Genomic DNA, 18,683 nt, shown 5'->3' with positions numbered 1-18,683 from the left:
CTCTGTGATAAGTAGTATGGCAGTGCCCCAGAATATGTATAAATTAATAGTGTAATGCTAGAGACATCTGCTTCACAAACCAATATCCCAGGAGAAATACATGATAATATACAAACATATAAAAATCTCCTATAAAATTCCCTGCTCAATATAAAGTGCCAGTACTTATCATCCTGTGCTAGGCTGAATGATAGGATATCATGAAAAAAATACCACAATGTCTATGGTGCAAATATTGATACAACACATCAATGAATGTACACAATCTATTATCAGGAAATAAAAAAGCGCAGTGAAAAGAGGTATGGGAAAGCCCAAAGGGGAACACCAATGAGGTGGATAAGTGAAAGAGACAAAAATGATAACTACTGAAAAGTTTAAATGTGCAAAAAATAGAAGGTAAGAACCCAGTCAGCAAGTAAACAAAATCAATATAAGATGAGTAGAACAGCAGGTGAAGGAAGATGGCAGCATTCCACATGCCAAAGGTGTTTTTTGATTTGGTATCAAGGGATTTGCAGCAAATCTCTTGTGATGGTAGAATGAGGGACAATTTTACTATGGAAGAAAGGAGAGCCCAACACCCAGCATTTCAACTTTGCTTTAAAAGATTGCTTACAGCTTATAAACTATTATGCCAGATTTTTTTTTTAGCAGAAATTCACTGAATGGATTAAACATGACATTTTAGTGCTGCATTTAGCTAGAAATGCTCCTCGTGCTTGCTTGTTTAGTTACAAATGTATCTATCTACAATGTAACAAACAAACACTGCTCTAAAAGAACAAAGAGGGTTTCCCCGGCAGGCTTTTCAAAGGTCTATTTGTATTACAAATAAAGATACATTTTGTAACTACAGATAAGAACGGATGCGGATTCCTAGTTAAATCCAACACTAAAATGTCATGTTTAACCCATTCAGTGAATTTCTGCTTAAAAAAAAATCTGGCATAATAGTTTGTAAGCTGTAAGCAATCTTTTAAAGCAAAGTTGTAATGCTGGGTGTTAAACCAATCTGTATTGTTAAAATCGCACAAAAGTAAACATACCAGCGCGTTAGGGGACATCTCCTATTACCCTCTGACACAATTTCGCCGCTCCTCGCCGCATTAAAAGTAGTTAAAAACAGTTTTAAAAAGTTTGTTTATAAACAAACAAAATGGCCACCAAAACAGGAAGTAGGTTGATGTACAGTATGTCCACACATAGAAAATACATCCATACACAAGCAGGCTGTATACACCCTTCCTTTTGAATCTCAAGAGATCATTTGTGTGTTTCTTTTCCCCTGTTCTCATGCACTGAAGTTTCAGGCTGCTTGTTTCTTCCTGCAAACAGCTTTGCCCTTGTCAGGGTTGCCAACCTAATTTCTGATTTTTGACGGACAAAAGGCCCAAAAAAGCAGGACACACAACATTTTGGACGGACAGGGGGCGGAGTCAGAATCACACTTTTAAGTAGAATTGTGGATGGGGGTAAGCTGTGGGCAGTTTTACTTTTTTTTGTATTTATATAGCACTGACATCTTCAACGGCACTTTACAGTACATAGTCAGGTCACTGACTGTCCTCAGAGGAGTTCATAATGTAATCCTACCATAGTCATAGTCTAATGTCCTACCATATTATTATTATGTTTATAGCACTGACATCTCCTGCAGCACATTACAGAGTACATAGTCATGACACTGACTGTCCTCAGAGGGACTCACAATGTAATCCTACCATAGTCATAGTGTAATGTCCTACCATATTATTATTATGCATTTATATAGCAGTGACATCTCCTGCAGCACATTACAGAGTACATAGTCATGTCACTGACTGTCCTCAGGAGGAGCTCACAATCTAATCCTACCATAGTCATAGTCTAATGTCCCACCATATTATTATTATGTATTTATATAGCACTGACATCTTCTGCAGCACCGTACAGAGTACATAGTCATGTCACTGACTGTCCTCAGAGGAGCTCACAATCTAATCCCTACCATAGTCCTAGTGTAATGTCCTACCATATTATTATTATGTATTTATATAGCACTGACATCTTCTGCAGCACCGTACAGAGTACATAGTCATGTCACTGACTGTCCTCAGAGGAGCTCACAATCTAATCCCTACCATAGTCCTAGTGTAATGTCCTACCATATTATTATTATGTATTTATATAACGCTGCCGCTGATCTCTTCTGCAGGATTTTACAGAATATAGAGCCATATTTTATTTCCTCCTTAATTATCTCATATGGACTTTATGTGCCACATGACTGCAGTTCAAAGCAGCTGCAATGATATTGTGTGTCACCAGCCGCCGCAATTCATGCTATGAGATGTAGTCCAAATGATTCTGATTAATGTGGGCACAAACCCAGCCAGGACATATAGTCACATTTATGGACCACATCTCCCAACATGCATTATTGCAGCAGCTGGTCAAGGATGCAGAATATCACTGCAAATGCTTTGAACTGCAGTTCAAGCAACATGGGGGCACCTGAACAGACCACAAGATGACACTAGAGATCATCCTCTGAAAACACACATGAACAAAATGATGATACTCAAGTCCCTCCAGCAGTGTGCTCTCAGTCATTATAGAAGGGTGAGCACTGTGACTGGTAAGATTAGTTGCCAGCCACATGCAGATTCCAGCTGGGGAGAGGTAAGGGGGACACAGACACAGCAGGAGAGTTGATTTAAGCTCTGCACTATTTTCACCTTCAGTTGGGAATGAGCAGTAGAGGAGAGATAAGCAGTGCAGGGGAGTGACAGGCTGTCTGAGAGGCAAGCATGCTGTGCACTGCTCAATTCTCCTCTCCTCACCAAACAAAGTGAACTAAAAGTGCAGAGCTTGCATCCCCTCTCCTGCTGTGTCTCCCCCCAGCTGGGCTGCACTGCATGTGGCTGAAACTCCTTACCCACTGACATTTATAATGTTTCATAATACCTGCTGCCTGGGGAGAAACTAGAAGAGGAGGACGAATCACGAGTGAACTTCCTGCACCCATGCTTTGCACAGCTCACTCCAGTAGCAGTCTGGACGGGGATTGTGTGTGGGCGGGCTTGCTGGGCAGGCAGCCTCTCTTCTTCATTGGCTGGAGAGAGCTGCCTGAGTTAAGGAGACAACTGATTGGAGGAAGGGCGGGACAAAGGCGGAAGCTGAAGCCTGTAAATTTCCTAGCTCAGCCGCCCGGGGACAAGCCTGGCTGGCTGGCTGGCTTTGTCGTGATGCGCACATGCGCAGTAAGAATTGTGGAGACAAGTGCCTGTTTTGACGGATGTCTGTCTTAAAAGGACGGACACTACGGACAGGGGATTTTTAGTGTAATAAATACGGACTGCCCGTCCTTTTACGGACGGTTGGCAACACAGGCCCTTGTCTGTAATTCTTCAGTATGTGAAAGCCCAGCCAGCTCAGAGGACGATTTATCCAGCTTGTAAAAGAGAAGAGAGAAGCTGCCCTAATCTAAATAATACACAGGCAGTGTGCATAGAGGGGCCTGGAAGGGGGAGTTCATAGCAGAACCACAACACTGAAGAACTTGGCAGCCTTCCAGACACAGGCCGACAAGTCTGACAGGGGAAAGATACATTGATTTATTACAGAGACTGTGATAGTAGAAAGTGCTGCAGTAAGCCAGAACACATTAGAATAGTTTTTGGAACTTGTAGGATGATAAAAAATAGGATGCAATTTTTGTAATAGATCAGACATTATTATAAGAGAAGCAGACAAAGGGGGCAACATTGTTGTTTGGCCTAAAGATCTCTATGAGAAAGAGGCGTATAGACAATTGAGAGACACTAAATTTTACAAAAAGCTCTCTGGTAATCCAACTGAGGCATTCCAAAAGGAACTTAAAGTCCTGCTCCAACTGGGATTCGAAAGAAAAGATTATAACTAAAAAATAATTGGATTATTTGTGGGTCGAGAAACCAGTGACTCCCACTTATTACAGTCTACCTAAAATACATATAAAACAACACAGTCCTCCAGGGAGACCTATAATTGCGGGTATGGGGAGCTTAAATGAAAAATGTTGCTCCTACATAGATTTTTTTCTACAGCCTCATGTTTTGTCTCTTGAATCTTACATCCGTGATTCAGCTGATATTATCAACAAACTCAGTGATATACAGATTGATATTAAAGATCTTTTGGTAACCTGTGATGTTATTATTATTATTATTTATTAGATTTATATAGCGCCAACATATTATGCAGCGCTGTACAAGAAATAGGATTACAGACAATGATAACAGGGTTGACAGAACAATACAGGTAGCAGACCATAGATACAACAATACAGGTAATAGCAATAAGATACACAACACAATGTAGATAGTAGTACAATGCCAGATCATAAACTGGAATGGTAGTGGTACCAGTTCCAAATTCTGGGTAAAGTGCACACAATCAAGTAAGATACACAAGGGGAGAGGGCCCTGCCAAAGGCTTACAATCTAGAGGGAGGGGCTGGTGACACAAAAGGAGGGCGTGCATCAAGAAGTTATTGGCAGAAAGGATTAGGGTAGTGTTGAGTTGATGTAGGCCTGTTGAGAGTTTATACTCCAATATCTCGCATCAACATGGTTTACAAGCAGTCAGGTATTTTTTAAACATGGAATCAAATGATAACCGACATAGACATTTGCGGTTATTGGAATTATTGGAATTTGTGCTGAACTTTACTGGCACTTTATATTGAGCAGGGAATTTTATAGGAGATTTTTATAGGTTTGTATATTATCATGTATTTCTCCTGGGATATTGGTTTGTGAAGCAGATGTCTCTAGCATTATACTATTAATTTATACATATTCTGGGGCACTGCCATACTACTTATCACAGAGATACCCAGGAGAATCATTTATTTATCGTTGATATATTACACACTTGACTCGATTATGCACTTTTGCTATTTAGGGGCCTGTGTACCAGGTCTGGCTGCTTGTTTTTAATTGTTTTTATTCTTCTGAGTTGGTTTTGAATAAAGATTTTTTTACTGATTTAGGTGTCTCGAGCCATATATAAGCTACCGCCTTAAGCTAACTATTATTACAGAACGGTAGGGGGTCTTAGTTTTTCTTTTTTTTGTTAGTTTGTGTATCAGTGTTCATATTTGATGTATATCATTGTCTGTATCATTATGTATCCCTTGTTTGTTTTCTTACATTGTACAGCGCCACGGAATATGTTGGCGCTTTATAAATAAATAATAATAATAATAATTTCCTTCCCACAGGACTGCACGCCAATTGGCATTGAGTGGTCCTGAGGCTGCCGCCGCATTCACGCCAATTGGTGTAGAGCCGTCAGAAAGTAGTTATACAATAACTTTTGTATTTACAACAAAAAATGTTCTCACCAGTAAATGCACCGCAGCCTTGAGTTGAGGATGTCTTTGTAGTGCTTTCAGTCTGTGTCAGTTTTTAGAGAAGTCAGAATTTTTTTACACTGTGAATTGCAATTCTGATTTCTGATTCCGATTTCCACTGGACGCTAGCAACACAAGAAGAAGTTTTAAGGACTTTTTTTTAAATTGCATAAAAAATCTGAATGGCATGTAAAATGGCATTGGAATCGCATGTAGTGTAAAAGGGCCCTCAGAGTCGGCTAAACATGTCAGATCTTTAAACGGCACCCCAAGAACTTTCCCCTGCCCACCAGATTCCCCTGCCCACCAGACGCTGTTCTGTTGCGTGTTGTTCACTCTGACCCCAGGGGGGAGGGTTCTGTATGAGAGTAGGGTTAGGTTTAGCTATGGTAGAATATCGATTTTTAATACCCATATTTTACGAGCCTTCTTTCTACTTTAATAGAAGAATATTGGTAAATTTACCGATATGCTACTATCGGCTTTCCTGGGCTCCCAAATTTCCAGGCACCCTTTTACTAGGTACGCCCTATGCCACCAGTATTCAGGTATAGGTGCCCCTATTATATATAACTACGAAGTGCCCCCAGTATAGGTAGCCAGCTATAAGTGCCCCCAGTATAGGTAGCCAGGTTTAGGTGCACCAAGTATAGGTAGCCAGATATAGGTGCCCCCAGTACAGGTAGCCAGGTATAGGTGCCTCCAGTATCCAGGTAGAGGTAGCCAGGTATGGGCACACTGTGATACAGCTGTGGGGAGGAGGCCCGCCTCCTCCTTCCCTCTCCTCGGGCCCCCCCTCCATGCTCCTTCCTGCAGAGATTCAGCAGAGTGGACAGTGATTACAGTGAAAAACTCACCTCTTCAATGCTCCATGCAATTTGATACAGGTCCACGTGCCGCTGGGCTTCTCTGTCTGCAGCACCACTCACTCTACATCCCGATTAGCGTTCATGCCCAGTAGAACAAAACACTCACGCAAAGAAGAAAAATGCTCTGCACAAGTTCTTCCTTCTACTGGCCATGCACAGACCTCTCACACTTGCAAGTCTAGATGCATTTGTCTGGCTGGAAGATGAAGAGAAACCCTGCACTGGAATGGTGGGCTCTGTGAGGATCTGGATCCTGGGCCAGGCTTGCTCTTATATGATAGCAGTAACATTTAAGAAGGACTGCTTTTATCATATGTCTTGGAAACGGTCCTGTGTGTGAACAGGAAGCAGCAGTACACGGGTGGTTTTAGCGGTGTGCATGCAACTACTGTGATTTGGGGGAAAAAATGTTGTTAGTGCAAATAAAAGAAATATCACATACAGTACTTTATAGTTACTGTAGGAGCGAAAATGTCTGACCATTTGATATCGCTACACTAGTGCAGTTGATAAAAATACATCCCTGGGTAGCATGAAAGTATTTGGCCCATTCCTCAAATGACTGTTAATATCAAAAGGCCAGGATGCGTATCTACAATTCACAAGGGCCCCCAGCAATACCTTTATGGAGCTGTACAAACAGGGCATAACTATAAGTCATGGGGCCCCCCCAGCAAAACTTTGATGGCACCCCCCAATGTTCACACGCTGTCCCTTGCCAACCTCATTGTGATCGTCACAGGCTGAGAGTCCATCTTGCAAGGGTTATAAAACAAGTGTGGACATCATAATCTCCACACCCATAACAGGTGTAGCCACAAAAACCCTGAACTGAAGGATGGGCCCCTTTATCAGAGGTAGTGAAGCAGTAGTTGGAGACTCCTTACAGCTCTGCCCCCTGTAGTTACACCCCTGCGTACAAATGTTTACACCTTGTTATCCTTCCCCCAGCAGTAATTCACACTGACCCATGTTCACAGTTGGGAAGGGGTTAAAGGACAACTGAGGTGACATGTGACATGATGAGATAGACATGTGTATGTACAGTGCCAAGCAAACAACTAACTAGGCTGTGCTCATTTTTTCTTTCTCTACCTGAAAGAGCTAAACATCAGGTATGCAAGTGACAGTTTTTGTCCAGGTCGGGACTGGGTCAGACTATAGCATAACACTCACTGATAAGTAATTGCAGCCATAAAACACTTTCCTGTCAGTAAATGGCTTCCTGGAGCAGGAAAGAGATAAAAGGGGTCAGTAATTCATAGATTTGAGCTCTAGCATACTTCAGTGAAGGTGTCATTGAGCAGAGACAATGAAGCAGTAAAAACTTAAAAACTAGATTTAAATATAAAATACAACTGTGGGTTATGATATCTAAAAAAAAAAGTCGTTTTTAGGAGAAGGAGGATCGATACAATTGTTTTTCTCATCATTTTCACCTTGGATGTCCATTAAGGAGCCTCATTTTTATGTCTTCCAGCAGATGGGTCCCATGCCATGTGGGTCACTGGTGGGGGGGATTTAATAAATAAGGCCTCCGTGGTCCCTTCCGAGCTGTGAAGCCACTTTGACTCCTCCCACCCATAACAAATCCCGTGGCAGCGAAGGCTGTTTGCCTAGTCCCTAAAAATGCAGGGACCCCTTTAACAAAGAAAATATAGTAAGACAAAGATGGTTCACTGATTTCTGTATTTAAAGGGGCACTATAGCAAAAAATTTCAAAATTTAAATTATAGGCAAATATAGACAAATAAGAAGTACATTCTTTCCAGAGTAAAATGAGCCATAAAACACTTTTCTCCTATGTTGCTGTCACTTACAGTAGGTAGTAGAAATCTGACAGAACCGACAGGTTTTGGACTACTCCATCTCTTTATAGGGGATTCCCAGCAAAGCTTTTATTCTTTATAAAGATATTTCCAAAAAGGATTTAAACAATGATGCTGACCAGCTTCCCTGGTCGCTACACAGTTTTTTTGGCAGTTGGACAGGGCAACTGCTATTCACTAAGTGCTTTTGAAAATAAATAAATCCGTGAGAATCCCCCTATGAAGAGATGGACTAGTCCAAAACCTGTCGCTTCTGTCAGATTACTACTACCTACAGTAAGTGACAGCAACATAGGAGAAAGGTAATTTATGGCTCATTTTACTCTGGAAAAAATATACTTCTTATTTGTTTAAGTTTGCACGTATTTTAAATTTTACAGTTTTTCGCCATAGTGCCCCTTTAACCCCCCTGGCGGTATGACTCCCGCGGGAGGGTTTTTTTCACTTTTTTTTTTAGCATGTAGCTAGCCTAGCGCTAGCTACATGCTTCCCCCCTCCCTGCGGCGTCCCCCCGTAGCGTCCGATCGCCGCCGGCGCCGCTTGCCCATAAGAAAATCCCGTTCTGAATGGGATTTCCTTTAGGGCTTCCCCTGTCGCCATGGCAATGATCGGAGTGACGTCATCGACGACGCCGACGTCGTGACGTCACAGGGAATCCCAATCCACCCCATAGCGCAGCCTGGCGCCGATTGGCCAGGCTGCGCAAGAGGTATGCGGGGGGGGGGGGCCTGTATCGCGGCGGGTAGCGGCGCATCGGCGGTGGCGATCAGACCAAACACGCAGCTAGCAAAGTGCTAGCTGCGTGTTTGAAAAATAAAATTATGTAAATCGGCCCAGCGGGGCCTGAGTGGCACCCTCCGGCAGCTTACCCCGTGTCACACACGGGGTTACCGCCAAGGAGGTTAAGTAATTTTTTCTGACTATTTTTTCATAAGCCATATTTATCACCAGTGCTGCTTCTGACCATTTTGGCATCCCAAGGCAAGGTAGCCATTGGCTGTCTACCCACCTCTAAACTTATGAATAGGAACTCAGGAGCCTACATTCATTGGCTACGCAAACAGCAATGATGATACAAAAATATTGTTTCTCAAAACAAGTCTATAAAGGTTATACGTATTACTAGCCATAATGTCCGTTTAATAATGGACCACTGTCTACAGCCGTGCACATCTGCGATCCCGCATGCACATGTGTGCAGCCATGAACCATGGGCACGTCCATCGGCCACCTGTCCCAAGTCCAACAGCGACCCGAAGTCCGTCCACAGCCACTTGCCGTGCATTACTATGCCAGATATGCCTCACTGGCATAAACTCAAGCTACAGTACATAACAAATCCTTACTACAAATGTTAAGAGAGAGAGGTATGTGGAAACTTTATCAAAAAATGATACTGTTTGTGTGAAGCCTGGGTCTTTACAGGTTTGAATATTGTCCTGGAAATCCAGAAGAGTTGCAACAATCAATACAGACCAAATCAAAACAATTGCAGCTTAATTCGCTCATGGATAGAACCTGCCATTCATCGTTATGCTATTCGGGCAACCTATGTCATGTTAATCAGTAGTGCCCATTCAGGTGCTAAAATTACCAATCATCCATCCATGCCTTTCAGGACATCCGTGGTGACAGTAACATATTATGGTTTACTTACCTGGAGCTTCTTCCAGCCCCTAGAAGTCTGTGTTGTCCCTCCATGTAGTTTTACTCTCCTCCAGTGTACGGCTAGCCGCTTCATAGGGAAGGAAAGCGAGAAAGTGAGAGGCGCATGTGCATGCTCGCACATACGCAGAAGCTGCCAACCGGCAGGTCTGCAATCATTATGGAGGGACTAGCTATGTACTGGGGGAGAGTGGAACTGCATCAAGGGACAACAAAGACTTCTAGGGGCTGGAGAAGCCCCAAGTAAGTAAACCTTACCATGTTTCTGTCACCTCGGATGTCCTTTAGTGAAACTATCATTTGTGTATAAGAATTGCATAAAGCATAGTCTGCAGGCATCTGCTTGGTTTGCCTATGCCTGAGTATCACTATACTGACCGATTCCATTTCCCCGCCAGGGCTTCCTCTACCTACACAGGAGTCGGGTTAGTGAGGTCTCCAGTCCTGATGATGCTGGGAAGTTTATCTTTGAAGTTACCCAAGGTAAGCTGCTGTAACAGAACAATGAATCTTAGGTTTAACAGAAAGATATTGGCTGCAATTCTACCCTAAATGGCCCATTCATTCACAGTGACCATTATTAACCATTTCAGTTCTACCTGCCCGTTGCTTTTACCAGAACCGCTGAAATCATGACATAGAAGAACAGTGTTCAATATGAATAATTCAGATGTGTCCCATTTCATTCCGTTCTGTTAAATGGCTGAAGCTTCCTCACATCCATAAGACTATAGAAAACTGTCTGTTTTGCACATAGTAGCCAGTCAGACAGGAGAACAATGGATTACTGTGTCTAGTGTTGTCATATTCTGTTGCTTTGGCAAACTACCTGAAGCCTGAACTATACAGTGTTTCCTGACAGGACGCTGCAAGTCCCCAGGGATTGGATCTTAGTCACAGATGTAAGCTACTGCATCCTGTTATATAATTTTTTTTTGTTATTGGTTTTCATACATCCACAGTGCTTACAGAATACATGGTCATCAGGGCCGGTTCTGTCATGAAGCAAGGTGAAACACTTGCATCAGGCGCAGAGATTACAGGGGCAGCATTTTTGTACTGTGAGCGAGGTGAAGAGGTCATCTTTGGGGAAAAGCAGCTTGTTGTGCTGTGTGACAGGGAGCGAGGAGGGGGAGGCAGGAGAGTAGATTGTTGGATGCTGTGGAAAGGGGAGGCGCATCCTCACAATTTTGCCTCAGGCAGCAAAAAGTCTAGCACCAGCTCTGATGGTCATGTTACTAGCTGCTTCACAGAGGACCTCACAGTCTAGTGTATGTATCGTAGTCTAGGGCCAGTTTACAGGGAAGCCAGTTAACTTCTCTGTATGTTTTTTGGGGGCTAATAACTGAAAGATAATGCACTAGAAAATAATCATTCCCAATGCATTGAGCTCCATCCTGCTTTCTGGAGCGTTAGAGAAAACACAATTCTCTTAACACTCCATCACTTAAGCAAAGCAAAGCAACAGGGCACATTTTTGGCAAGGCTACCAAGCAAAATCTGTTCTGTCAAGACAAGCTGCTTGGAGAGGAAGACAGAGGCGATTGGGCAATACATGATTTGCCTTTGTCTTCAGGCTAATTATGGATTTCAATAGTTTAGTGAAGGTCAATCTTGTATTTGAATTACTAATCCACACAATAACCCTGTGGCTGCCAGTGAATGGGAAAAAGAAAGGTGACCTTTAAGAAAGGAAGGAAGAGCTATGTGTGAAGATGGCCAGAAAGGTGAGAGTCAAATGCCAAATAAGCAACAATGCACATTTTACAGGGCATTATTACTGACATTTCACTGCATTCTTCAAACAAACATACTTAAAGAGAAGGTTCAGGGAGGGGAGTAAAAAAATAAAAATCAATTTCCACTTACCTGGGGCTTCCTCCAGCCCGTGGCAGGCAGGAGGTGCCCTCGCCGCCGCTCCGCAGGCTCCCGGTGGTCTCCGGTGGCCGACCCGACCTGGCCAGGCCGGCTGCCAGGTCGGGCTCTTCTGCGCTCCAAGGCCTGGCACTTCTGCGTCCCACGCGGGCGCGCTGACGTCATCGGACGTCCTCCGGGCTGTACTGCCACGGGCTGGAGGAAGCCCCAGGTAAGTGGAAATTTATTTTTATTTTTTTACTCCCCTCCCTGAACCTTCCCTTTAAGTGTAGGGACGCTCATTCGGATTCAGTGGAAATGCAATTTCCGCATTTCCGATCGGAAATTGCATTTCCGCATCGGAATGCGGAAATCAGTAATACAAGTGCGGTAGGCGGATTTTCGCGGATTTTCGACGGAAATCGTGGAAATTTCTGCCGACTTTAACATTGATTTTCTCAAAAACTGTAAGGTCTTTTTGAAAACTTTTTTTTTCATCTTGTTCACAGTTCTGTTTAATAAACCCTGAAAATGTGGTGTGTCTAGGACCTATGGGGGCTTTGCTAGTAACCAGTAAAGTCGGCAGCTTTTGACTGTAATGTAAAATGCAGAAAATCCGCATTATACGATATGCGGTAATTTTAAACCAATCAGAAGACTCAGAATAAATAAACCAATCAAAGAATGGGGATTTTGGCAGAAATGTCTGCATTCTCTGATTGGCTTATTCATTCTGAGTCTTCTGATTGACTTAAAATTACCGCCTATCGGATAATGCGGATGTTCTGCATTTTACATTACAATCAAAAGCCGCCGACTTTAGCGGTTAATCGCAAAGCCCCCATAGGTCCTAGTTTTTAAAAAGACCTTATCGTTTTCAAGTTATCAAGTTTGCTGATGATACCACCATCGTTGGCCTTGTCACCAAGGATGACGTCTAGGAGTACCGTCAGCAGGTGGAGAGAATTTGCAATTGGAGCAAGGAGAACAGGCTGGTGCTCAACACCGCAAAGACCGTGGAGTTAATCATCGACTTCAGGAAGGCGGCTCCCGCCCCACTCCCAATTTACATTGGCGGCAAGGAGGTAACCAGAGTGCCCTGTGCCCGGCTTCTAGGTACTACCATCTCCAGTGGCCTCAGCTGGAAGCCCAACATCACTGCCACCCAACGTAAAGCACAGCAGAGACTCTTCTTTCTCCGCCAGCTCAGAAAGTTCGGCATGACTCAAGAAATTCGAACCAACTTTTACTCCGCCACCATTGAGTCGATTCTCTGCTCTTCCATCCTGGTGTGGTATGCTGGCGCCACTGTCAATGATAGGGACAGACTACAGAGGGTCATCAAGTCAGCGGAGAGGATCATTGGGTGCCCCCTCCCCTCACTTGCCCTACTACACAGCAAAAGACTAAAAACCAGGGCATTGAGGATTGCAAATGACTCCTCACACCCTGGCCACCGCTACTTCAGCATTCTGCCCTTGGGACGGAGGCTACGAGCCATCTCCACTAAAACCACGAGACATAGGAACTCGTTCTTCCCCTCGGCAGTCAACCTACTAAACTTCCTCCACGTTCTACCATCAAAGTGAGCTTCAACGAGCGGCGAGGCCCGCGGCGCTACGGCCGAACAACAGCCGACCAGCCCACAAGACCTAACTGACTATCGACACCGTAGGGAGACACTAGGATTGTGATTGTGATGTGTTTTTTACAATGTTTGTGTGAATCTGATATCTGCTGTGCCTCCTTCTATGCACTCTCTCTTTCTCTGTACTTCTTCCTCCTTCTATGCACTCTTCCTGAGCCAATGTATTGTACTGTGCCAAAAACAATTCCGGGCATGTCCCCTCATGCTTGGCGAAATAAATGATTCTGATTCTGGTTTTTGAGAAAATCGATGTTAAAGTCGGCAGAAATTTCCACGATTTCCGGCGGAAATCTGCATCGGAATGCGGAAATCGGTAGCGTTAATCAGCAATGGCGGAATGCGGATTTTCCGTGGAATCGGATATTGGCATTTCCAACCATCCCTGCTTTAGTGGGCCTTCACACTTATCCCTGTGATTTTCGGAATGGTTTTTGGACGCTTCTTTGTATTTGCGATTCTGCATTTTTTCACATCCAATTCTAATTTTGCTTTTTTTTTTTGTTTTGTTTTTTTTTGTTTGTTTTTTTTTCAAAAAGTTAATTTACATAAATTTGTATGAAATTTAATTTTACATTCATTTGCAGATTTTCACATTTGGAGCTGGAAAATTCACATTTCCATTGACTTGCATTGTATGCAATTTGCATGTGTGATTTCGAAAAAAAAAGCATAAATGCAAGCTGTTTTTTTTGCAGAAAATTTGGATGCAAAAATTCATGTTAATTCTCACAATAAGTGTGATGCTCTTGACTTGCATTAGATGGGCATCAAACATGAAAAAATGCAATCCAGAGGCAAATTCTGTCATGAGTGAAAGTCCCCTTAGGACGAACCTCTTTCCACCTGTGAGGAATCTACAGTGTTTCCCCACATGCGTTTTTAGCAGGGAAACGCTGCCTATTCTGCTTGCCGTCTGAAATGCAGGCAGCATGCATCTGAATCCCTATAGCCAGGCATGGCTCTCCTACAGGGAAGTGGATGCATACTGGCATCATCGTAAGTGCCGGCTCAGTGAAAACTAAGTCCTAAGTGAACCTTTCTTTTTTATTTTTGTATATAGATAGCAGCAGAGTATTGTACTGTGTTAGCCACCAGTAAAAGCAAGACATTTTTGAATAAGGAAAACTTTACTACACACACATACATACACACCCAAACACACACACATCCCTACCTACCTTAGATTTCAGCCAAAACAATCATTCCTTATTGGAAATCTAAAATGTTCGCAGGTGTCCAGTAATTTTCCTGAATTCCACGTGGCAGTCCACCAGGATGGATCTCTGTCTACCAATGTCTTTTACCCTTCGAAGGAAGTTCCCACAACAGGGTGCTACTTATGCATCCTCCCCTTTCCATAGGGCAGAACACATTGCTCGGCTGAACGGCATGTGAGGGCCCCAAAACTGTTATCTAGAATGATCTTTAAGGGCCAAGTGGGTTGATATCAACTGAAGATGTGCAGGCGGTTTAAGCTGTCACCTCTGATTTCTACATTCTAAGTATTCGTACCGAATGGTGATGAACTGGTGAGGTTAGCATTTTGTCTGTTTTTTTCAGCATATAAATTGACCTTTCTAACTGAAAATTCAACTTATTACAAATGTCCATTCAATACTGGTTCTCTTTTACTTGTATGGTAATGGCCTTATCCTTTATTAACTATTATTTCTGCTTTTTCACCTGGCTGATAATTGTTCTTTCTGTATACATTCATTCACAGGTTTATCTAATGATCCCAACAAGTCAGTATCAGATGGCTGCACTCTCATGGCTAATTCTCAGGCAGAGATGGAGGAATGGGTAAAGGCTATTAAAAAGGCATCTGGATTCCCATCTGGAGGTACAGCAGTCATATCCGCAATACATACAATGTCTATGAGACTATGACAGGGACATTTATATGTAGCATGTTATTATAGTGCAAGGTAGGGCGACCAAACTTCCTAAAGAAGAACACAGAGACAACGGGAGCCCAAATGGTGCAGTATGTCACAAGAAGAGTGATGGAAAACAAAAAGGATTAGGGTATTCACAAAGGAAGGTAACACAAGGGGCAACCAACCCCTGAAAGCAGGTGGAGATCTATAAACCCGACTCCACTCGGGTGTACGGCTGGAGCTGGATACGGTCGTCTTGGGAAAAACAACAAAGGCTCCTATCGATGGCAAAGCCACTAGGTACCAATATACACCCCTCCCACTGGAGGGTGAAAAGCACTAAGTGGGAAAGAGGCGCCCAGAAGTAGAGATGTAGCGAACGGTTCGCCGGCGAACGGTTCCAGGCGAACCTTGGTGGTTCGCGTTCGCCTGGAGCAGGCGAACTTTTGCGGAAGTTCGATTCGCCCCATAATGCACTATGAGGGTCAACTTTGACCCTCTGCATTACAGTCAGCAGGCACATTGTAGCCATTCAGGCTACACTAAGCCCTGGAGCCCCCCCTTATATAAGGCAGGCTCGCTGGCCATGACAGTCACTCGTGTGCCTGCTGCAAATAGACAGACTAGAGAGAGCTGCTGCAGATTTTTTCTCCTAGGGAAAGATTAGTTAGGCTCTTGGCTTGCTCCTGGCTGATTGTTATTGCTAAAACAGCACCCCTCAACAGCTCTTTTGAGAGCTAATGTTTTCCTGATGTGTTTTTTTTGTGTGTGTTGCTCACTGACACTGACATTATACAGCCCTATCTGTTGCAGCTGGACCTTGGTAATTGTTATTACTGTGCCAGCCAGGCCCTGCCTAACTATCTATACTGGGACACCTACCTATGCCTACCTAACTACTGGGGCACCTACTTACCTATAAGGGGACACCTACCTACCTACCTATACTAGGGGACCTACATATGCCTACCTACCTATACTGGGACTCCTACCTATGCCTAGCTAACTACTGAGGCACCTACCTATGCCTACCTACCTATACTGGGTCTCCTACCTATGCCTAGCTAACTACTGAGGCACCTACCTATGCCTACCTACCTATACTGGGACTCCTACCTATGCCTACCTACCTATACTGGGTCTCCTACCTATGCCTAGCTAACTACTGAGGCACCTACCTATGCCTACCTACCTATACTGGGTCTCCTACCTATGCCTAGCTAACTACTGAGGCGCCTACCTATGCCTACCTACCTATACTGGGTCTCCTACCTATGCCTAGCTAACTACTGAGGCACCTACCTATGCCTACCTGCCTATACTGGGTCTCCAACCTATGCCTAGCTAACTACTGAGGCACCTACCTATGCCTACCTGCCTATACTGGTCCTCCACAGTCAAGCCAGCACCATCCGTAATGTAATAGCTCTTTTATTGGTTAAAATAGCATGACAAGCATCTTCACAGCGACAGCAGCGCTGTTTCGATCATCAAATCTTTTTCAAGCTGTATAAAGCAATGTCACACTGAGCACACAAAAACCTGCCCTTAAATACCCCTTTGAACACACCTTCACCAATCAGAGTCAGGCATCAACAGCCTATCAGAACGTAGAGGCAGCAAGACGGACCACAAAGAGAACTGTAGTCTCTAACATTCAAATGTATCTATCCCATAATAGTAGCTGCGCATATAATTTACATAGTTATGAGTAGTTTCCCTGAACGTCCGTTGGTGTAATGCAGATAGTGGTGGACCATGCAGGTACTATTATGGGATAGATACATTTGAATGTTAGAGACTACAGTTCTCTTTGTGGTCCGTCTTGCTGCCTCTACGTTCTGATAGGCTGTTGATGCCTGACTCTGATTGGTGAAGGTGTGTTCAAAGGGGTATTTAAGGGCAGGTTTTTGTGTGCTCAGTGTGACATTGCTTTATACAGCTTGAAAAAGATTTGATGATCGAAACAGCGCTGCTGTCGCTGTGAAGATGCTTGTCATGCTATTTTAACCAATAAAAGAGCTATTACATTACGGATGGTGCTGGCTTGACTGTGGAGGAGTTGTTGGAACGTCTAGAGTGCAGAGACGCTGCAAGCTAGAGCACATCCACTATTTTTTCTTTCCCCTCCTTGGGTGCTTGCTTTACATTGATTTTTACTACCTGCCTATACTGGGACACCTACCTATGCCTACCTACATACAAGAAGATAATAAGGTTGTTGCTTCATTGTGGACAGACCAAATTTGATCAGCTGGACAGTCACTGTTGTTCTATCATTGAGCTACCACAGCCCGGCGACCATATGGGCTGGAAAACTGCCACGGCCTACACTCTCGCCATGGTGCACACCAGTCCAGCACGGCCGTCACTACGCAAACAGCTGTTTGCAGTGCGTTACACAGGGAGTTTGGTGTGTCAGTGTGAAGCAGTACTCTAATTACACTACCTGATTGATGTATACACATGCAAGATGTTTGAAAGCACTGTAGGCCTGCAATTTAGCATTCAATGTGATTTCTGCCCTTAAAACGCTGCTTTGCGTCAAATCCAGATTTTTCCCCGGGACTTTGGGCATGTATCCCACTCCGCCATGCCCCCCTCCAGGTGTTAGACCCCTTGAAACATTTTTTCCATCACTTTTGTGGCCAGCATAATTTATATATTTTTCAAAGTTTGCCTCCCCATTGAAGTCTATTGCGGTTCGCAGTTCGGAGGTTCGCGACATCACTACCCAGAAGTAGATAAACTGAGTTTAAACCAGCTAAAAATAGAAAAATAGAGGTGGCCAAATAAAGTGCCAGAGTTGTTTCAGAGCCAGGTAGGGAGGTGCTCTATATCTGGCTCTGATACAACTGTGGCACTTTTATTTGGCCTTAGGAAGTGGTCTCAGACCAACCAAACATGTTTCCTCTGTTTATTAAAATTCTTATTTATATGAACTTGTTATTGAGGTAAGCCTAAAGCCACCTCTATTTTTCTATTTTTAGCTGTTTTTAACTTCGTTTTAGCAACTTCCGGACACCTCTTACCCCCTTTATGTTATTGTAGTGTCACAGTAAACCTTTTTCATATCATTGTCTTTCTTTTCTTTTAATAATTGCCTTGTTATACCTCGGAAGTTATACATGATTCTGTTTCTTGTTGTCTGTGTGTGGAACATGATGACATACACTTACTTTCTATTGTGTTTTGCAGAAGTGGAGGTTTCAGTAGTAGGTTTTAGGTTCCTTTTGACCGACTACAGCAAACTCTGTTGGTTGCCCACAGCCTTGCTGGATGTCCTGTGTCTTACTATAGTTCCTCATATAGCTGATGATCTTGCATATTGCCACTATTTACAGTAGTTCAGTCAGTGACACTGGGCACATATGATGCGGTATAGAAACAGGCCTGTGTTTCTGGTTTAATCTCCTGCATGTCGCATGATTACACACAATGCAGAAGAAGATGACGGCGCTAGACCGAGCGGTGAGTGGAGAGGAGGATAGAGTAGAACCTCAGCAAGGAGGTGAGAGAAGTATTGCTTCTGCTGCACCTATGCTCTGCATTATAGAT

General features: G+C 43.6%; 1 protein-coding gene across 1 annotated transcript in view; it reads left to right on the top strand.

Moving 5' to 3' along the window:
* Positions 1 to 18,683, top strand: part of ARHGAP25 (Rho GTPase activating protein 25) — a 181,953-nt gene that overhangs the window by 108,511 nt on the left and 54,759 nt on the right. Inside the window, 2 exon segments of the mRNA XM_068274810.1 lie at positions 10,142 to 10,226; positions 14,969 to 15,088. Coding sequence (XP_068130911.1) covers positions 10,142 to 10,226; positions 14,969 to 15,088 — 205 coding nt within the window.

This window comes from Hyperolius riggenbachi, chromosome 3 (genome assembly GCF_040937935.1).
Source record: "Hyperolius riggenbachi isolate aHypRig1 chromosome 3, aHypRig1.pri, whole genome shotgun sequence".
Taxonomy (NCBI): domain Eukaryota; kingdom Metazoa; phylum Chordata; class Amphibia; order Anura; family Hyperoliidae; genus Hyperolius; species Hyperolius riggenbachi.
The sequence above is the reverse complement of the archived record's forward strand: the minus strand, read 5'-3'. Positions and strand labels throughout refer to the sequence as shown.